This window comes from Aptenodytes forsteri, unplaced genomic scaffold, assembly GCF_000699145.1.
Source record: "Aptenodytes forsteri isolate BGI_AS27 unplaced genomic scaffold, ASM69914v1 Scaffold142, whole genome shotgun sequence".
Taxonomy (NCBI): domain Eukaryota; kingdom Metazoa; phylum Chordata; class Aves; order Sphenisciformes; family Spheniscidae; genus Aptenodytes; species Aptenodytes forsteri.
In genome coordinates this window covers 4635870-4654389 of record NW_008794598.1, presented here as the reverse complement: position 1 = coordinate 4654389, position 18520 = coordinate 4635870, and the positions used below count along the sequence as shown (strand labels likewise).

General features: G+C 53.6%; 1 protein-coding gene across 1 annotated transcript; it reads right to left on the bottom strand.

The window, feature by feature from the left end:
• Positions 1 to 6208: 6208 nt before the first annotated feature.
• LOC103893715 (green-sensitive opsin) lies at positions 6209 to 18167 on the bottom strand. Its single transcript, XM_009272939.1, has 6 exons — positions 18094 to 18167; positions 10529 to 10908; positions 8499 to 8667; positions 6900 to 7065; positions 6550 to 6777; positions 6209 to 6337 (listed from the first exon to the last, which is right to left on the bottom strand). Exons 1-6 carry the CDS (start codon positions 18165 to 18167, stop codon positions 6209 to 6211), a joined length of 1146 nt encoding a protein of 381 aa, XP_009271214.1.
• Between the last annotated feature and the right edge of the window lie 353 nt (positions 18168 to 18520).

Here is an 18520-nt window from a genome sequence, read left to right as displayed (position 1 = left end):
CGCGTGTCTCTCAGTGGTTCTTCACAGCCACGAGCAGCCCCAGATTCATGGGGAAGCCACCCTGGACACCCCCACCCCTGCCCCAGGCTGGGGGCTGGTGCCACGGTGGGGCTGGGGGGACCCAAGGCTCCCACGTTGGTGGCAGCGAAGCTGTGAATGGGAACGCAGGGAGAGGGCAGGGGCGAGGAGGAGATGGCAGAAGGGGACATGGGGAGAAGTAAAGGGGGTCTGGTGGGGGCAGGCTGGAGGAGAGCCCTGGCAGCGGGATGGGGATGGTCTCGGTGTCCAGAGCCGTCACTGCAATCCATGCATCTCCCCTTAGCAAGGGCCCCCCTGCCTGTTAGATGCCAAGCGCTTTAGATAAACTACCAAAGAGCACTAGGGAGTAAAAAAAACCCACCAAGTATTAAGTGCTAATAATTCCCTACTTTTATTTGCAGTTATCCACCTACATGAAAGAGGCTGGGCTTTTGCTGGGAATTGAATGCTGCCTGAATCATCCATCCAGGGCCATTTGTTCATAAAAGTAAGGAATTGCTGTTTGAATCTTTTTATTGCTGCTAACGTGACACAGGCAGCGCTGATGGATTCGGGGAGCCTTTGCACAGGCAGGGGATGTCCATGCTGGGAAGTGGCACAAACATGGGTGCTTGTGCACCTTCCCGTGGGGTGCAAACACCGCTTGGGTCTCCCTGGGTTCAGCCTCGTGGAGGAGAGGCCGTTGGGGCTGTGCAACGTGCCCCTGGCACTGGCAGGGGGAAATCTCGGCCTCTTCCAAGCTGTAACCCCAACGGCTTTTCCCCTGAGGGGCAGCTTCTCCCCATGGTACCGGGGTCCATGCACCCTGGAGATGGACTAGGGTGGGATTTGGATCCCCCAGCCCTGTGAGTGTGATGGCACAGAGGGAAGAGGGGAGGTTTTTAATCTTATCTTGTTGTTTCCAGAGCTGCTGGCGTGGCCGGACAAAGAGATGCTTTTCCTTTGGCAGAGACAAATAGACAGAGCCAGACCCTCCGGCATCCCGGCTGCCGCTTCTGCACTCAGACGTGATAAATAGGTCCCAGGAGAAACCCCAGAAAACAATGTCCCAGCCTGACGGGGATCAGCCCCGGGGCAGGATGAGTGCTGTATGGCATGGCACCGGGCCAGGACCCCGTCTCAAACCTTGCAGCCTTGCACCCCACGCCTGTCCCTGTGTTTTGGTGCAGGATCTCGGGCTGTGCCCTGCAGCTTGCAGGGGACTCACGCAGCCGCCACGGGGCAAGGACCAAAGAACGGCCCCTTGCTGAGATCTCCCTCCTCATCCCTGTGGATGCCTCCAAATTAGGGAGGTTATTAACTACAAGCTGCTTTTCCCCCGACTGCTGCTTGCACAAACGATAACCGATTTAAAATGAATTGAGCCGATTACTGCAGTTTTTTCTAAAACAGATGATGGCAATACTCGGGTAAGGAGGAGCAATCCCAGCTGCAGCGGGGATAAGAGTTAGACACTGAAATGCCCTTTGGGCCCAAATTTCCAGCTGTCTCTGTTTGGTTGCTGCTGTCTGGCTGCTTTCCTCAATCGCATGTGAATTTAGGCGGTAGCGGCCAGGGGCTGCTGAGCCAACCTCAGGCCAACGGTGCTGGAGAAGGTGACGATACCTGCCCTGTGTGCAATTATCTGCTATGAATGAGTGATGCTGGAATGACCCTTGCTGATTGCAAGCAAGCAGTGCCTGAAAATATCAATGTATTTATGGAAAAGTGGAAAGAAATAACTCCTGAATGCTTTTTTTCCAAGGGTGGGACCTTGGGGCTGGGTTTGGGGATCTCCCAGTTCCTTAGGGCTAGTGCACGTGGGGATTTCCCATATGGGAAAGGCGTGGGTTGTCTGAGGGCTCCCAAAGGGTAGCTCCTGCCCCAGGATATTTAACCAAATGGTTATTTCATAGATATGCCAAGCTGGTCTGCCGTGCCCAGATCTGATCTGCATATGAAGTTCATCAAATTTTAAAGAACAAATAATTGACACTGGATGTCTTGTCCTTGTAATGCGAGGAGCTTTAGTGAAAAGGAAACATAATGAAGATGGATTAAAGTTTAATTGTGTGAAAATGAGTTAAGGAATCTTGAAACCAGGTTCCCATTTGTCTGCCTTTCCAAATCATGGGAACTATTGATTTCCTTGCGCCAGCAGCAGTGACAGCACGCCACGGTCCCAGCAGAGAGGGTGAGGAGTGACATGTGCCACTGGCTCTCCGGGATGGGGACAGGCCGGATCCTGCACTGCTCCTCAGCCGGCTCAGTTTGCCACGAGGTCCGAGCCCTTGGCGAACACCGCAGGCTGAGCCGAGGAAGAGGCTGGGCATGACTTCCTCGTGCCAAGGGTGGTGAGCAGCTGGTGCCCAGGCTCTGTCTCGCTGCGGATGGTGGGACGGAGCTCGAGCTCTCCCCTGTGCCCATTGTACTCCCCGGTTTGGCTGCAGCCCCCCAGCCCTGAGTTTCCCTCTGCCAGGAGATGACCCTGGACAGGATAGTCCCCTTCGATGCAGCCCACACAAAAGCCTTTAGAATTGAGATTAGATGAGCTGTTGCAAAATCAATTAGTGATAAAACCCTGTGGGCAAAGCGCACAATTGTGTCGTTTTATTATGTTGCCATCTGAGCAGTAAAAATACATAGCTATAGACATATAAAACAATCTGAAACACAGGGTCAGAAATCCAGGCTCCTGCTGCTTCCCTCTTAATCTCCTATTAAGTAATATATCTTCAGATTGCTTTTGTCAGCTCTCTCAATTTAATAACTGAACGAACCATCTTCTCCTATTGTTTGCATATAAATAAGTGTTGGATCGATAACATCTTTAAAAGCCCCTGGATTTGAAAAGCAAGGGGAGCATGGCCTGGCGGGCAGTTGCAAGAAAATTATGGCTTCACATCTCCAAAAAACAGTGTTTAAAACAAGGAGGGGAGACAAAAAGGAAAACCCCTTCAGTGAGATGCTTTCTGCTATTGAAAGGTTGAATCAATGAGGGCTAGATTAGGTTTTAGCTTTTGGTTGCAGATTACCTGGCTGCTGCGTTCCTCCCCTACGCCTGCCTGGCACGGTTTTGGAGAAACCAGTGCTGCAATTTGGATGCTTTAGTTTTTTGCAGGGGTTTGTTCAAGGAGAGGCGAGTGTCATCAGCTGCTGCTGCGGGGCCACCGCGGATAGAGAGGGGCTGGAGGCAGAAGCAGAGGGGTTGCTCGCTTGGGATGGGTTTATCTTTTTATTCCCATCTGCAGCCTCGACCCCAAATAAAGCAGCTCCTCCTTTTTGTTGTGGATGACTTCAAGCTGCTTGATTTCAAGCTGCCTGCACCTCAGAGCATCCCTGGCCAGCTGTGCTCAGGATCCCGCATGTGCACAACCTGTCTGGGCAATACCCACCTCGAGAACGCTCCTCGCAGCAGGGTGGCTGCACCAAGGAGGGTAAAACTATTCTGCTGGACATAATTCCCTCTACAAAGCATCCCTGGGGCTGCAGGGGCAGGCAGGGTGCTCGTGACCTCCACCGGCTTTGCAAACGGCGCTCGCTCCTCCGCTGCGGTGTCGCGGGTGGTGACACATCTGGCGAGGCAGCTGGCTGCTGAGCGCAGGTGGGGGCAGCCAGAAGGCATCGCTGCCGGCATCGCTGCCAGCATCTGCCGCTGCCCAGTGAGCCGTGGGGCTGGGGCACTCTGCTCCATCCCTCTCATGCCGGTGGGAAATTCGGCTGCAAAGCCTCAGCGCACCCCGAGGTGGTCCCCGGCTCTCCGGAGCTCCCCGTTAGGGGTCATGGGCTGCTGTTATCTCCCCTCCAGGGTCTGCTACGTCGTGAATTCTTCCAGCATCGCTGCACAGCAGCAAAAGGTGAGTAGCCCTCACCCACAACTGCAGCATTTAAAAAAAAGAAAAAAAGTTGGGGGGGGGGCTACACAGCCAGGCACCGTGCTCCTCACCCACAACTGCAGCATTTAAAAAAAGAAAAAAAGTGGGGGGGGGGCTACACAGCCAGGCACTGTGCCCTGTTCAGGGCGTGCGGTTACGGAGGGTTGCGTTCCCGTAATATATTGCACTCAAAAGTCTAGGGGGTGAGATAAGCAATGCCAAGGAGGCCTCCTTCGCAGGCGGCGTGTTCAATCACTCGCTATAAAAAAGCCCCAGTGCCTCCGCTCCTCTGCTTCTCCCTCGCTTCAAAGAACAAAAGGAAATGGGCTTGTTGCTTTGTAGGCGAAGGAAAGGAGGCTCCCGAGACCCTGGGAGAGCAGGCCATGAATTATTCAGTGTAGCTGTCAGTGCAGGAGTGGTGCCGGAGACCTGCTTCTGCGGTGACCCCACCATCGGGCCCTGGCCAGGAGCCCCGAATTTGGATGCGTGCAGGCGCAGTCCTGCTGGGTCCGGAGGCAGGAGGGTGCCTGGAGAGCTGGGGCTGGGGGCATCATCCTCCCCCACTCCCCAGGGCACAGCTGCGCTGGTGGTTTGGAGCAAAAGGTGGTTTCTATTCCTGCATCCCCATCCCAGTGGTGAACCTTGGGCTTCCCACCATTTTTGGTTGCTTTGGACCAAAAAAGGAGGAAAAATCCCTGAGAGGGGGCACGTGTGTGCTGAACGGGGAGGGTGGCGGAGGGCGAGAGCCCCGGCAGCGAATGCGCTCAGGATTGCTCTCCAGCCAGCTCGGTAACAAATTCACTGACACAGGGAACAATTTTTCCCTGACTCTGCCAATTCCTTAACGGCACTGACTCGAAGGGCCCTGCGGGGAGGGGAACTTGAACTCTGCAAAAAGCTCTCTGCTGAAGCTTTATTTAAGGCTACGTGGGGGATGCTTAAGTATTAAAGGCTGAAAAAATAATGGCTGGCGGTAGGCTGGGCAGTGAGGGCCATAGTACAAGCAGTGGCACCGGCTGCCCTGTGCCCTGCCTGTGCCTCTCTTTGCCTCTAAACTCCTTTGGTGCTCCAGCTAACGGGGCTGTCACCTTGCTGGGGACGGTCACTGCTCTCCCCTCTGTGTCCTAGGCTGGTCTAACCCACAGGTCCCCTTTCCATGGCTTTCGAGACAGCTCCAGGCTTGTGTCTCCAACAGCAGCATCGCATTTTCTCGGCTGGACATCGGCGTCTTGTCAACACAGCCCAAAAGAAAGGACAAGGAGTGAGCATCTGTATTTTTCTCTGTGCTGCTTCTGTTTATTTCTTATTTTTCAATCCCTACTTCTTGACTGTAGAAGTCCTTGTGCTGACACGATATTATTTATTTATAAAATATGTACAGGAAAGCGCTCGGGTACCGGTCCCACCCTCCAAGGTTGGCCATGCGTGTCCGGCTGGCAGGAGCGGAGGTGAAAGATGGTTTCTCTGCCTTCGAGTCAGGAGGAGGAGGAGAAAGGAAAGGGCTGAGAAAGATAGAGACTTCAAAGTATGTGAGCAAATATTTACAAGTTCCAAGACAAAAAAAAAATATATCTACAGTGTTGTCTGGGGGATACAGGGAGTTGGGCTTGAAGCGAAGCCCGCTCCCAGCTCCATTTGTTATATTGATTTATAAAGACTACAGGTATTGATTTCCATCGGCTGTGCCGGCAGCGGGGTGCGCAGCTCCGGTGAGCCCCCGGCTCAGGTGCTGGCAAGGGGCAGCCGGGACCGCTCCAGCCACGGGTTTGTGCTTCTGGGGTTTTTGCAATAGTGTTTTATCTGCGTACTTAGTTTTTGCAAATGAGGGCCGAATGCTTCTGCGACACTCCCTTGAGCACCAGGGCAGGGGGATGCTAGCAGGGAGCGCGTTTCAGAGTGGCAGGGAGGAAAATATTGCAGTTTGGGCTTTCCCACTGGCCGTTGCTGTTTTAACACGATGTGAACAAAGCAAGGGGGTTTGCTGACACATGGATGGTCCCCAAAAGCTGGCCGGCTCCTGGGACCTGGGGAAGGGACCTGGGCTCCTCTGCAAGGGGCTGTGACAGTGTGGAAGAGCTCAGGGTGCTGTGTTTGCACCAGTGGGCGCAGGGGTGCCCCAGTAAGCGTGCCTGGGGCTGGGGGTCTGCACGTGGGATTGGGGGGAAGCTACCGCAGTACGTGCACAGCTAACTTCTCGTGCAGCGGAGGGTGTCGGTGCACAATGGAGTGACTGCATGAAATGAGACTGTGGGTGTGTGGGTGTCTGTCTCGGTCCCCGAGCTCGGCGGGTCACCCCAGTCCAAACTGTCCATGGTCTATGCAGGTGACACTTGGCTGAAAGAGACGGAGGAGACCTCAGTCTTGCTCTGGGATACGGCAGAGATGTCTTCATCCCCAGAGGGGTTCTTGCCACAGCAGATTGTAGTGATCATGCAATTACGGAACTGAAGAGGGGAGAGAAACAGAGAACGATGGCATTGGGGGCCAGCGAGGACGTGCTGTGGGACCAAGAGCACCCAACAGCCCCTGAGCTTGCTGCTCCCCCCCAGGCTGAGATTCAACCACTTCTGGGAAAGAGCAAGGTGCCTGCGGTGACCCCAGACGTGCCGGTAAGCCAAGGGCAGAGGCTCACCCTGCATGACATGGGGCATCTCACCTGTTTGTTCATGAGGACGTAGATGATGGGGTTGTAGAGGGAGAAGAAGGCAGGCACTGACATGAGCGTGGCGGTGAAGTCCGCTCCCTTGTTGGTGAAGATCCAGAATGCCACCATGGTGTAGGGCGTCCAGGCCAGCATAAACCCCAGCACCATGAGGATCACCATCCGCGTCACCTCCTTCTCGGCCTTCTGGGTCGTGGCCGACTCCTCCTGCTGGGCAGCTGCCTGCGGGCAGGGAGGGTGGTGAGGGGCACCCCACAGCTTTCTGCCCCGGGACCACCTCCCTTCTCCTGCCCAAGCCGCCCACCCTGTCCCTGTTAGCCTCCCATGCCTCCTCCCGACGTTACCTCTCGAACTTTGCAAATAAGGCGCCCGTAGGAGAAGAAAATGACCACGACCGGGATGATGAAGTGGATGACGAACATGTAGAGGACGTAGGACTCGTTGTGGTAGTCAGGGTTGTGGGTGTAGTAGTCGGGGCCGCAGGAACACTGCATCCCCTCCGGCATGTATCTGCCAGCAAGAAAGGTTAGGATCTTCACCAGGACCCTCCCTGGAGAACACTGGAGGGGTTCAACCTGAGGCCCAAATTCCCCAAGGATGGGGGATGCTCGAAGAGTGGCATGTGTGTTTTGGGTGAGCTCCTCCCTGGCTTCTCCTCTGCGCCCCGTGCACCCGGCCTGGCTGGCTTTGCAGCGCGCGGCTCCTTCGGGGCCGGCAGCAAGCCATGCCGACATGTTGCACTTGGGCGCATAGCATCAGTTTGTTGTGACACTCGCTCCCTCCCACGGGGAACGGGCTATTTATTTCCTTCCTACGTGGCTGAGCACTTGCCTGCCGGGAGCCACCTGTTCTCCCTCTGCAGATGGAGGGATGCCGAGTGGGAACGAGAGCCACCAGCTCGGTGGGTCCAAGCTCTTGAGGGCTTTGTCCCCGCTGCTGCACGGGGTGGAGGGACGCATAGCCTGTGTCTGGAGGGGCCCTGGCTCAAAGGGATGCAGCTCAGGTCTGCTTGGGAGCCAAGGACCAGCTGCCTGGGCAGGGATCCCAATTCAAGGCTGGAGAGGGACCATCCAGCTGTGCCTCATTGCAGGTGGATGGTAAAGGGACTTTGCTGCCCCAAAGCCAGCTCTTGCACATGCCCAGAGGGCTGGTAGGAGCTTGCTATGACCCCACAGGGCAGTTCTGCAGTGGGGTGTCAGGAGGGGCTGGACCTGCAGCATTAGAGAAATTACCTCCATCTCCTCAGCTCCTCCCTTACGCTCTGCTCCTGGTGGCCTTTGGCTGCTGCATCGGCTCCTGACCAGGGATGTGGGTGCATGCAAGAGCCAGACTTGGGCTTTAGCTGCCCGGAGGACACGCTTGCTGAAGCCCAGTGAGCAGCTTGTGGTGTGAGCAGCCAGCGTTGCCTCTGTTATAGTTGGGGGGCATTTGTTGGTTGGGGGCTGAAATGTGCTGTGATGCTGGGAGCAGGACAGATGGGCTCGCGGGGAGAGTGGGGCAAGGGTGCTGGGAAAGGTGCTGCAGGGCTCCCAGGAGCAATGCTGGGGTGGCAGCACATCAGCAAGGCCAGGTTTGCCTCCCCAGAGCAGCCTTGCCTGCTGGCCTGGTCATCCAGATGCTCTTTATGGTCTGCAGAGGGAAATGGGCTCTTCACAGCATGGGTGAGACAAGCCGTGCCTATCGAAGCCCCTCTTTCTCTGCAGAACAGAAGGAGCGTGAAGGGCCATTGCAGCTGGAGATGCTGAGCCTGTGGCTGCCGTTGGTTAGGGGACATCAAGCCATCATGAGACTGACAGCTGAGGTCCCATTTCTGTTCTGACTTGCCCCATTGCCCTTCTCGCCTGGAGCCCAGGGAGTTTCACGTCTGAGCCACGAGTGCATCTCCTGTCCCCTGGAGTGTTTGCACAGCAGCTGGGGCTGCCGCTGAGCATCCTTCGACTCACCTGGACCAGCCGAAGAGGGGTGGAGCGGCACAGGAAAAGGCCATTACCCAGGTAAAAGCGATGCCCATCATGGCGTGGGTTGCGGAGAAGCAGAAGTTTCCCATGGGTTTGCAGACGACGATGTAGCGTTCTATGGCCAAGACAACCAGGGACCACAGGGCGACTTGGCCTGCAGGAGGGAGAGAAAAAGAGAGCATACGGTGGTGGTAAGAGCTCCTCTGGGCTTGATCTTCCCTTCATGGTCTCATGGTCACAGCAAAGAGCAGAGAGGGCCAAGGGGTTGGGGATCAGCAGGGGATAACCAGCATCCTATTCAATAACTGAGAATCTCCCGGCCGTAGTGTGCAAAAGGTCTGGGAGCCGAGGGGAGCGTCTGTGCCGATGCTGGTGATGGAGGAGGGGGATCATAATGGTTTTTTAATAATTCAAAAATCAAGGGGGTGAATTCCACCTGGGCGCGAGGAAGCACAATTTCCAGCAAAGATGCCAGATGTGTCCAAACCTGTTGATGCCTTTAAATGTGTATTTCATGAGTCTTCCGGCAGTGCTGGATCAGGGGGAGGCGTACGGGGGAGGCTGTGTGGGTGGGCATGTGTGCACATGTGTTTATAAGGGATAATTAAACTTCAGGGGATTGGGAGTGTTTAGTTGGTGCTGTAAGCCTGCTAATGCCCCCAGCTGTGATAATCTGCTGATAACTACACCCTGTGCCAGGATTCACTGGAGACCTGCTGCTCGCGCAGTGACTGCTTCCCATCAAACTTTCTTCCCTGTGAACAGGAGCCTCCTTGTTCTTTACCAGACACAAACATTGGAAGGGCAAGTAATGCTGCCTGAAAGCCCACAGGCTCACTTGATCAGAAATAGCGCAGGCCCATATGATCTTCTGACCCCGAGACCAAGCCCTTCCTCGGTCCTTGGCTTAGATCAGGACATTTAGCTTTGCTTTTGTCTGGCAGAATATCCATCTGTCTCGTTTTTCTTTTTCTTTTTTTTTCAGATCAGCATCGTTGCAGGAAATCGCCCCATTTAGGGGAGAAAAAGTGAAGTCCTTGCAGTGGTTATGGATCTCTGCAGCAAGGATTAGCAGTTGTCAGATCCATCACGAGGTGTTGTGTGGGCCCGGGGTGCAAAATGAATTTTCCCTGTTTTGCACGGGGACTTTCTGCAGGGTGAAGCGTTGGCAACTCTCACGTCCCTGAGAAGCGAAATAAGGAAGCTCCCAAGGGCACCCAAATCGGGTGCAACTGGGACAAGGGCTGAGCAATTGCTGCAAAGCCTGGGCCTGGTTTTCCTAGCTTTGTGCAACCCTGAATCCTCCTTCCCCTCCACGCTGCTGCTCTTCTCTTCTGGTTAAGAGCTGCCACATCTTCCTTTTGCCCCTAGATAAGCTGTGACCCCTCTCCTTGTCTTCAACTCCTCCTCCCCATGCCCGTACCCCTTCTGCAGGGTCCCTCTCCCGAGTGGTTCCTCTCCCAAGGGATGTCTCTTCCCTCCCCGAACCCTCCCAAATGCTTCACCTTTTCCCAAGAAAAGGCTTTTGGCGAAGATGCTGGACATCATTGATTCAAGGGCATGATGTGGTCATCCCCAGCAGGTCTCTGCTAGCCCTGCAAACTTGGTGTGAGACCCCCTGAATGCACACTGGGCAGCGTGGCCAGATGAGCCCAAGCTTGATCCTGTAAACAAGGTTCCCTTCCCGCATCCATTTCCTTGCAGCTGCCCTGCTGGTGGTGAGACAGGCGCTTCTTGGCATCAAGATCAAACTTGCATAAATCTCTCTTTTTATCCCTGTCTTTAAGCCGCAGGGAAGCAGCGCCTTGCATGGCGAGCTCTGCCCCATGCAACAAGCTGTGACACCACAGCAGCATGCGAGATGGCTTTCTGCATGGGAGGGATGCTGCATGCATCGCAGCCATCCCAATAGCATGATGAAGGGGCGGAATTGGGCTCTTAAAGCCCTGAAGAAGCAAGATCACCCACTGCCAAGTCTGGCCCTTAGACCCAAGCTCCCACCCCACAGCCCTTACCTCCCAGCGTGGTGAAGAAGCCCTCCACGGCACAGCCGACGGGTCCGAAGATGAAGTAGCCATTCCAGGCAGTGTAGAAGGTGACCGTGAAGCCAAAGCAGGCCATGAAGAGGTCAGCCACCGCCAAGTTGACCAAGATGTAGTTGCGCGGCTGCCGGAGCTTCTTGTGTTTGAAGGTGACCAGGAGGGTGAGGAGGTTGATGGGCAAACCGGTGGAGATGAGGAAAAAGATGTAGCAACACACGACACGGTATTTCCAGGGCTCGGCTAGGTAATACTGGGGGTACTCGAAGGGGCTTCGCACCACCCCTGTCTTGTTGGACACAGGCACATAAAAATTGCTACCTTCTGTCCCATTCACCTTGCCAACGTTATGGCAGCTGCTTTGCTTTTAAGGGTTTTTTAAAAATCAAATGCTCTGGTTTTGTAATTAATTTTGCTTCAACCCCAATTAAAAAAAAAAAAAAGGGAAGCCCCACCCCCTAATGTGGAACAATACCCAACTAAAGGATCCCCCCCCAATCAAAAAAATAAATTAATTAATAAGAACAGTAAATCCCAAGGGGACGGGAGGTGGTGCGCTGCCCCTGCTCCGCATCGAGGGCTGGCGGTGCCCGCGTGCCAGGGGAGGTTTTATACCCTTTGGCTTCCTCAAGGGAGCACGGGGGGAGGCCGGATTAGGGGCTCGGCTAACTTTGTATGACAAGGGCAACGGGATTGAGAGGGGCTGATGGTTTAAGCACCCTCTAAGCAGCCAGTTGGCCCCAAAACCTGCATTAAAGCGTATTAATTGCCATTAAGTGTTTAATATTGTTTAAGGAGTTGGGGGGAGGAAGGGATGGGGTGGGGCGCCCTTTGGAAGAGAGGCAAAGGTGGGAGGAGCAGTGGCGAGCTGGGGAGCGGCTGCTTTGGGCGATTGATGGGGAAATGGGTCCGTGCTCGGGTCCGCAGTGGGTCACAGCCTTTGGGGTGTCCCTGGGTGGCTGAAGGAATCCATGGGAGTGTTTGGGGACTGGGGAGTGCCCAGCTCTGCCCCACTGACCTTGGGGAGGTCACTGTGGGAAGACTGGGCCGAGCTCTGCGGGTCTGAGCCATTGGCTCGGCTCCGGCTGTTTGGCTGCTCTGTGCTTGGGGTGCCTGGTTCAATGTGGGTGCTGCCCGATATGGATATGCGTCCCCATCACAGAGCAAAACTGGGCTCTGCTAACATGGCCAAGGGCCACCTCTGCGCACGGAGCTGGGCAAAGGCAGGAGGGGAAACCGCTTCCCATCCCAAAGGCTGCAATCTTGGTAAACACAGCATTTTCGGGGCAGGTCTCCTGCCTGTATTACACCCTGAATCGCGCGCCCTGGTTGTGCTAGAGTGCAAAGGACTGTGAACTTCCTCCTCCGCCTTGCCTCCTCTCTGGGCTGAAGGATATATGTTATTCAGCTGATCCTCCAAGGATCTCTGGCAGGACGGGAGGGAGCAGACCATCCAGCAGGGATGGATGTGGCACAATCAGCCCTGTGACTCCCTGTCTCCCAGGGAGTTGGTGGTGAGCGTTTCCCTCCCGAGCCTCCTCCCCATCCCAGCAAGTGGGACGCTAATCTGGGTTGCAGCTTTGCAAGGACTGGCAGGGTTTAGGCAGGGTCCTTAAGCCACAGCTCTAAAACCAGCCTGACAAAGTGCCACTACTTGCTGGAGAAGCAGCGCCTGAGTGCCCCGGGGGAGGGAAGGTAAAGCCTCAGCAATACTGATGTCCTGAATTCCCTCCAGAGACAGTGCAGAGAGACCAGCACCAGCCTGTAGCCACACTGGGAGAGCAAGCGGGATGGAAAGAAGCTTCTCCCAGTCTCTCAGCACTCAGTATGGGGTGTGGGATCCCCATCCCAGCACACACAAGACTGTGAAACCCTTCTCAGCAGGGTCGGTGCCGGCTTGGAGCACCAATGCTCCATCTCATCCAAGCTCTTTCCCCATTTCTTCCTTCTGGGTCATGGGTGCTCCTTCTCCAGGAGACCTGCCTAAGGCACCTTAGTGAAGCTCTTCCATTAATCTCTGACATCTGGTGGCGTTAATGGCCCTGATCTGTTAATGCGGTAAGCTGTTAGCCTCTTTCTTGCTGCTGCAAGGTGGATGGAAAAAGTCAATGCTGTCTTGCTGGATGAATGAGGTCTTCGGCAAGACTGGAGTGTCTCAGAGCTAGAGGGCAGGAGCGGAAGGCTAAGGGGTGTGGGTGGGATGAATGATGTCCTAATCGCTGACCCGCTGATCCATCTGCACAGGTCCGAGAGGAGCAGAACTAGGACGTGGCGAGAGTAAGTGGGTCACGTCAGCCTCAGGTGCCCTGGGACAAGGACTCCCCATGGGATGGCTGTGCCTCTCAGAAGGTATCTCACTGCACGTCCTGTGAAACCGCCAGTCATGAAATTCCCAGCCCAGGTCTTCCTTGAGGGGAAGAGTTTCTTATGGAGAAGTCCCATGGCCTTACTTCTCCTAAATACCTCCTGGAGGTATTTCATGCCTCTCCTGGCCGTAGTCAGGCTTCTGGACATACAAAAGTTGGGCACATTTTTGCAGAATTAGTTGAATATTAAAGGAGAACCCAGAAATGCTAATACACATAAACAGATGTGCATCTCAATTCCAATGTGTCCCTCCCAAATTCCATGGTAGAAAGCAACTCTTTTCAGCTGAAAGATTTCACTGCGATGGTCCACCTTCAAAAGACTTGGACCTTGCTGTCAGTGCCAGCAGCATCTGAAAGCTCTGGTGCTTCTCCAAGGTTTTGTATATGAACATGGTTATCTCACGGGAAAGTAAATTTTCATCTCCCAGAAAGTAATTTTCACCTCCCATCTCTGTGAGACTTTCTGCCACATCTTTGCGGTGTCCCGTCTTCTCCTAAAGAGTAAAGAGTTGTACAAATGAAGCACAGCTATGGGGAGAAGAGGTGACATGACAGTCTGTTTTGGGTGTATTTTTTGCGCAGAGATTTTTTCCTTGATCAGTGCAAACCCTCTCCACTCCCTCTTTCAGGTAAGCTGTGGTGCAACTTTGGCTTCATGCATGGTACGCAGAAACCTTTCGTACAGAGGATTGCCAACAACCGGACCAAGAGGACTTTCACCTGACCTTCAACTAGATCTGGACCAGGACCTTTCCCCCTTTTTGGGAGCTGAATATGGAGCAGGTAAGCCTGAGTCACATCTGTCGTGCTAACAGGGGTCTGTCCCTTCCCAGCTGTGCTCATGGACTCAGCTTTCTCCCCCTGTGAGCTCAGGTCGGTGTTTCAGTCGATACCCCGAGGCTGGTGGATTTAGAGCTCTCCGCAGGTCAGCCACAGCCTGAGCAGTGCTGAAGGCCTCGAATAAACTCAGCGTAGAAAAATGACACCGGAAAGGATAGCTGGTTCCTCCAGGACATGTCCTGAATGCAATCTCGGTTCCCTCTGTGTCACAGAAATGGAAAGTGATAGCTTTAATTTGGTGTCTCTTAGCAGGGGAACTTTATGGGCTGTCTCCCAGAGAGCTCTCAATTGTTTTCTATGCTGACTCTATGACAAAGAAGGCAATAGCAAAATTCAGGCCATTTAATGCGAGAGGAGAGTCTTGCTTTCTTTGTGTTTGTCCTGAAGAAAAGGAAGGGTTTTCTTCCTTCTTGCAGGTTTTTTCTGCTTTGCTAAGCTCTTTGAGATGAGATTGTCTCTTATTTGTTGTTTGTCAGCACATTGCATGACAGAGCCCTGAGCTGCTCTGGGCTTTCACGTTCTGTGTAAAGCAAGAAATGATAATTATAATCAAATAACTAACTTGCACTGAGCTGATACGGTTGGTTCACTGGCCTCGAGCGACAGGCAGAGAAAACCACGCGGATGTGCCGGGGGAGGTGGGTTTCCCAGAGTGGTGGCAGCCGGGAGCCCCTCGCGGTGCCTCTCCCCATCCCTGTGCAAAGCTCTTCACTGCTGCTTGGGCAAAGGCACAGGAGCGACTTGCCCAAGGGCACACAGGGAATGATTTGCAAAGCAAGGTGTAGAGAAATGCAAAAGCAATAGAAATCCGTCACAAAGCAAACATCTGTGCTTAAATTCTGGTGATGGACCAATGCACAGGACCTTGAACCTTGGCCATGAGCACCAACGCTGAATGCAAAACGGTGCCAAGCTCGCTTTTGGGTTTTTGGCTGGTTTTTTAATGTGCTGCCCTGAATCTCCCTTCTGGAGGGGCTCGTTCCTCCCTCGTGGGCAGGCACATACTGTGGTGCCTCCCGGTACCCTCAGCTGCCCTGGGAAGACCTTGTTTCCCCATATCAGATAGCAGTCACGCGTGGCTGCTGCGCTGAGCCGCTTACACTGGGCTTGTGAGCTCCCTCACCAGGAAAGGGGTTAAAGCAAGATAAAGCCGGAGTGTTATAGAGACCATATGGAGGGGAAGAAAACCCTTTATCCTGTAATTAGATTCGTTTCCGGCGGCTCCCAGCGGAGGTGAGGCTGAGTGGAGCTGACAGGTCGTGATGGGCGAGGTGCTGCCAGCCGCCCCATCCAAAGCAGGATGTGTGTGCACAAACTTGTAGATCAATCCATTAGAGTGGATCAAATAGATTTAAACGTGTGGCAGGGAGAAGGAGGACACAGATGTATTTACAATTTGGTTCGGTGGGCCGTTCCTCCCTCAGCAGGGATTAACTTGGCCACGGCTGGCGGCTCCAAGGAGGCAGCCGTGCCCTCTGCCAGCAGCCACGACGTGCCGGGGCCAGCTGCCTGCTGCTCCTCTGGGCTTGCACAGCTGCATCCATCCAGGACAAGGATCTGGTGGTGCAGAGGGATGTTCTTTGTGCCATGTCCTTGCTTCTTTTCTAAAAATTAAGGGTGCTCAGAAGCCTGTCTCCTGCCTTGCTCACAGGCCCCAATGGGCTGCAGCCACAGGCTTTGGGCAGGAGGAATCCCAGCTCCTGTTTATCGTGCAGGTTCCCCGTCACAGCTCCTTCTCCAGGCTCTCCCCACCAGCACAGCCTCACAGCAGGTTGATGCACCAGAGCCAGAAGGCAGCTGGGAAGTGGGGAGAGCTTCACCACTGCCAACCTCATCTTATTTGCATGGTATTCACAAGCAAGCAGGCCCCTGTCACCTCCCAGGCTTTTCCTCCTGCTGCTGATCCAGGTAACATCCCTGCAAGCACTGTAGGATTTCCTTGGAGAGATAGAAAGTCTTTGGGACCTGTCATTTTCTTGCCAAGGAGCTGAGCAATCCTGGCTCAGCTGTGAACCTGCACCACTCCGTGTGGTGCTGTCAACGCTTTTAACTAAGTGATAAACCAGGGCTGTAGCAGAGTAGGCAGGTTTGCAAGACAGTCTCATCGGCCACGCAGCACCACGGGACGAGCAGCCAGCACAGCCCAGCAAATCCAAGCAGCACAAGCACATGTCTCTGTATGTTAGCAGCTGTGCAAGGGGGCAAGCCATACTCTGATGAGGGTGATGGCCAATGCAAGGGTGAAGATGCTGTCTGCTCCTGTGAGATCTTCCTCTTACCAAATGCAGTCAAACCCTTGCTGGGTTTTGTTCTGTTTTATGGGCTATTCGAGCCAGGTAGGTGTTAGGGAGGGGTTAACAGGGAGAGCTGTTCTCTCCAAGCTCTGCTTTGCCCAACTAGTGGCAGGTGCTTAACTGCAAAGTCAGAGAGGCAAAAGAAAGGCTTTCGTTCAATTCCAGAGGGATGCAAGAGCATAGCACCACCACCTTTGTTCTGCAGTGTCCAGCAGCGCCTGCCGTGGCCCAGCTTTGAAAACGGCTGAGCAGTCAGAAAAGGGGGTTTAGGCAAATAGAAATAATCCAGCTCTTTTAATTTGTAAACGTCATTTGAAGTTGAACCCTGTTATTCCCGAGGGCCTTATTGTGGATGTTCGTAGCCCTCTGCAGTGATGCTTTACACATGCTGTTTCATTTTGTCATAACTGGGTCAATTTTCTTTTCATTTCTAGTGCAGAGCCCTTGGTTTTCTCTGTGGAAGCCTGGAGACTGCTGTGACGTAGCCAGCTGGTTTATAATCTTTTGGGAAATGGTACAGAGGAAATTTGGTGTTTGCTTGCTTGTTTTCTGCTTTCCAGCAGGGCCTGGCTGGGCTGGCTCCTTGCTCCAATGTCTCTATAGGACCACAGTCAAGCTCCCAGAAAAGCCACGTCCTGGTGGTATGTTGTATCTCCTAGGGAGAATCCCTCATGTCACTGCCCTGGCCACACTCTCAGCCAGCTGAAGAGCCCCATTCCCTGTCTTTTGCCCCATTTTGAGGCCCCTATTCTTCTTGGTGGCAGCTGGGTATCCTGCATTGGAATTCGGTTTTGTCCTTTTCTTGCTGTCCCTGCTTTAAAGCCTTCTGGGATTTGCTCCAGACCAAATGCGTCCTTTCTCTCCCTTTGCCCTTCATCCTGTAATTGGATTCGCTTCTTCCATCCAGCCCACCCCGGGCTTCTCCCCATCCCTTTATGTAACGACGCTGGCTCTGGGCTGTGCCGAGCCCCGGTGTTCAGGGCTTGACCTGCAGCCACTGAAACCAGTGGAGGGGTTTGCACCAATTCCTATTGCGCCTTGGATCCCACAGTGGTACAACAACCCTTTTCTTTTGCAGTTCCTGCTCCCTTCCCATTTGCTGCCTCTTTTTCCTTTCCACATGCAACGCGTGCTCCCTCCAGCCTCTGCACTGCCTGTGCAGTGGTTGCATCTCTGCATGAACCCCCTGAGCACGTGGTCCTACGGCACAAAAGAAGAGGTAAATGCAACAGCCCCGCACAGATGAGCAAAGCAATGGCAGGATTGTCTGGGGAAATGATTGATTTTTCCACTCCTTTCATTAATATTTATTCTCCTTAATTCCCAGTCTTTACTGTTTAGCTCTCTAAAGCCTTTGTGGTTGAGAGGCTTTCACTGAGGTTGCTATTCATCACCTAAGCAAAATATCCATGGATTGAACAAGCATTTTATCAAATTTGAGCCCTGTGCTGGAATCAGACTTGGCTGGACAGGCCCAAATGTCTCTGCAGATTTTTCTGCTGTTGGCTGAGTTTTCCATTTGGTTTTCCTGGCCCCATGTCCCAGCCGGGATGGATGTGCCGCTGTGTTTCACTGATCACCAGGTTTCTCCCACGAGAAACACTCACCAGTGAGCACATTGACTTGCCATGTGTGCTGTCTCTTTTTCGCCCTGAAGGCATCTGACCCTGTTTCCTTGTTGTCTTGCAGAATGAATTGGTGCCTTGAAAGCCTGAAAGGAGATAAAGCAGCAGCAAATTCTTTTCTCCTGTTGCAGATAAACTGCTATTAACTGCTGAGGGTTTCTGGAACGAGAAGGGTGATTCTCCATTGAAAGCACTGATAAATTCTGGGCACCCAGCATAATCCAGTCCACTGTATCAGGAAATCTCTCGGGAGCTAGCAGCACTGAGCACAGCAATGCTTTTTCATGCTACAGTTCTCCCATGGAGGGAAAATCTCCATGGACAACAACTGCAAATGCTGGAGGTTGGATCCTGACTGTTCTTACCTCCAGCAGCAAAACAACTGCTGCCTTCTGCTGCGAGACAGGGCTTACCTGCAAACTTCATCTGCAACGGTGACCACAGGATTGAATTTTGCATCCCGCATGTGAGCGAGAATGTCGTACATCATCCTCCTGCTGATTTGATAGTGCAAGCGGCCCTGCAAAGCAGGGATTTAATGCACTTCTCGGTGCCTTAGCATTTCGTCTTGCTATGCTTAACCTGATATATTGTTTGATACGGGAACAGTAGGGGGGGTAAAAGGAGGTAATAAGAAAATAAAAGGTCAGTGGGTGCCTGGTGTGTGTAAAGGCTAAATTGCTCTTTCATCAAATCTAATAAATATTCCCTGTGAGTGGGGTAGGGAACTCCTTTTCTGAAATGCTAAGTGGTTTTCCTGCCTCAGAGCCTCAGCCCAGGACTCAGATTATCAGGTGCAGGCAGGGTCTCCCATCGCCGGCCGCGGCACCGCGCCCATTC

Excerpts from the sequence above, each read along its gene's own strand:
- LOC103893715 (XM_009272939.1), bottom strand. The coding sequence starts at position 18,167 with ATGTACGACATTCTCGCTCACATGCGGGATGCAAAATTCAATCCTGTG. Across the intron at positions 7,066-8,498 it reads CCCCTCTTCGGCTGGTCCAG|ATACATGCCGGAGGGGATGC; the intron begins GTGAGTCGAAGG and ends TCTTGCTGGCAG. Across the intron at positions 6,338-6,549 it reads ACGTCCTCATGAACAAACAG|TTCCGTAATTGCATGATCAC; the intron begins GTGAGATGCCCC and ends TCCCCTCTTCAG.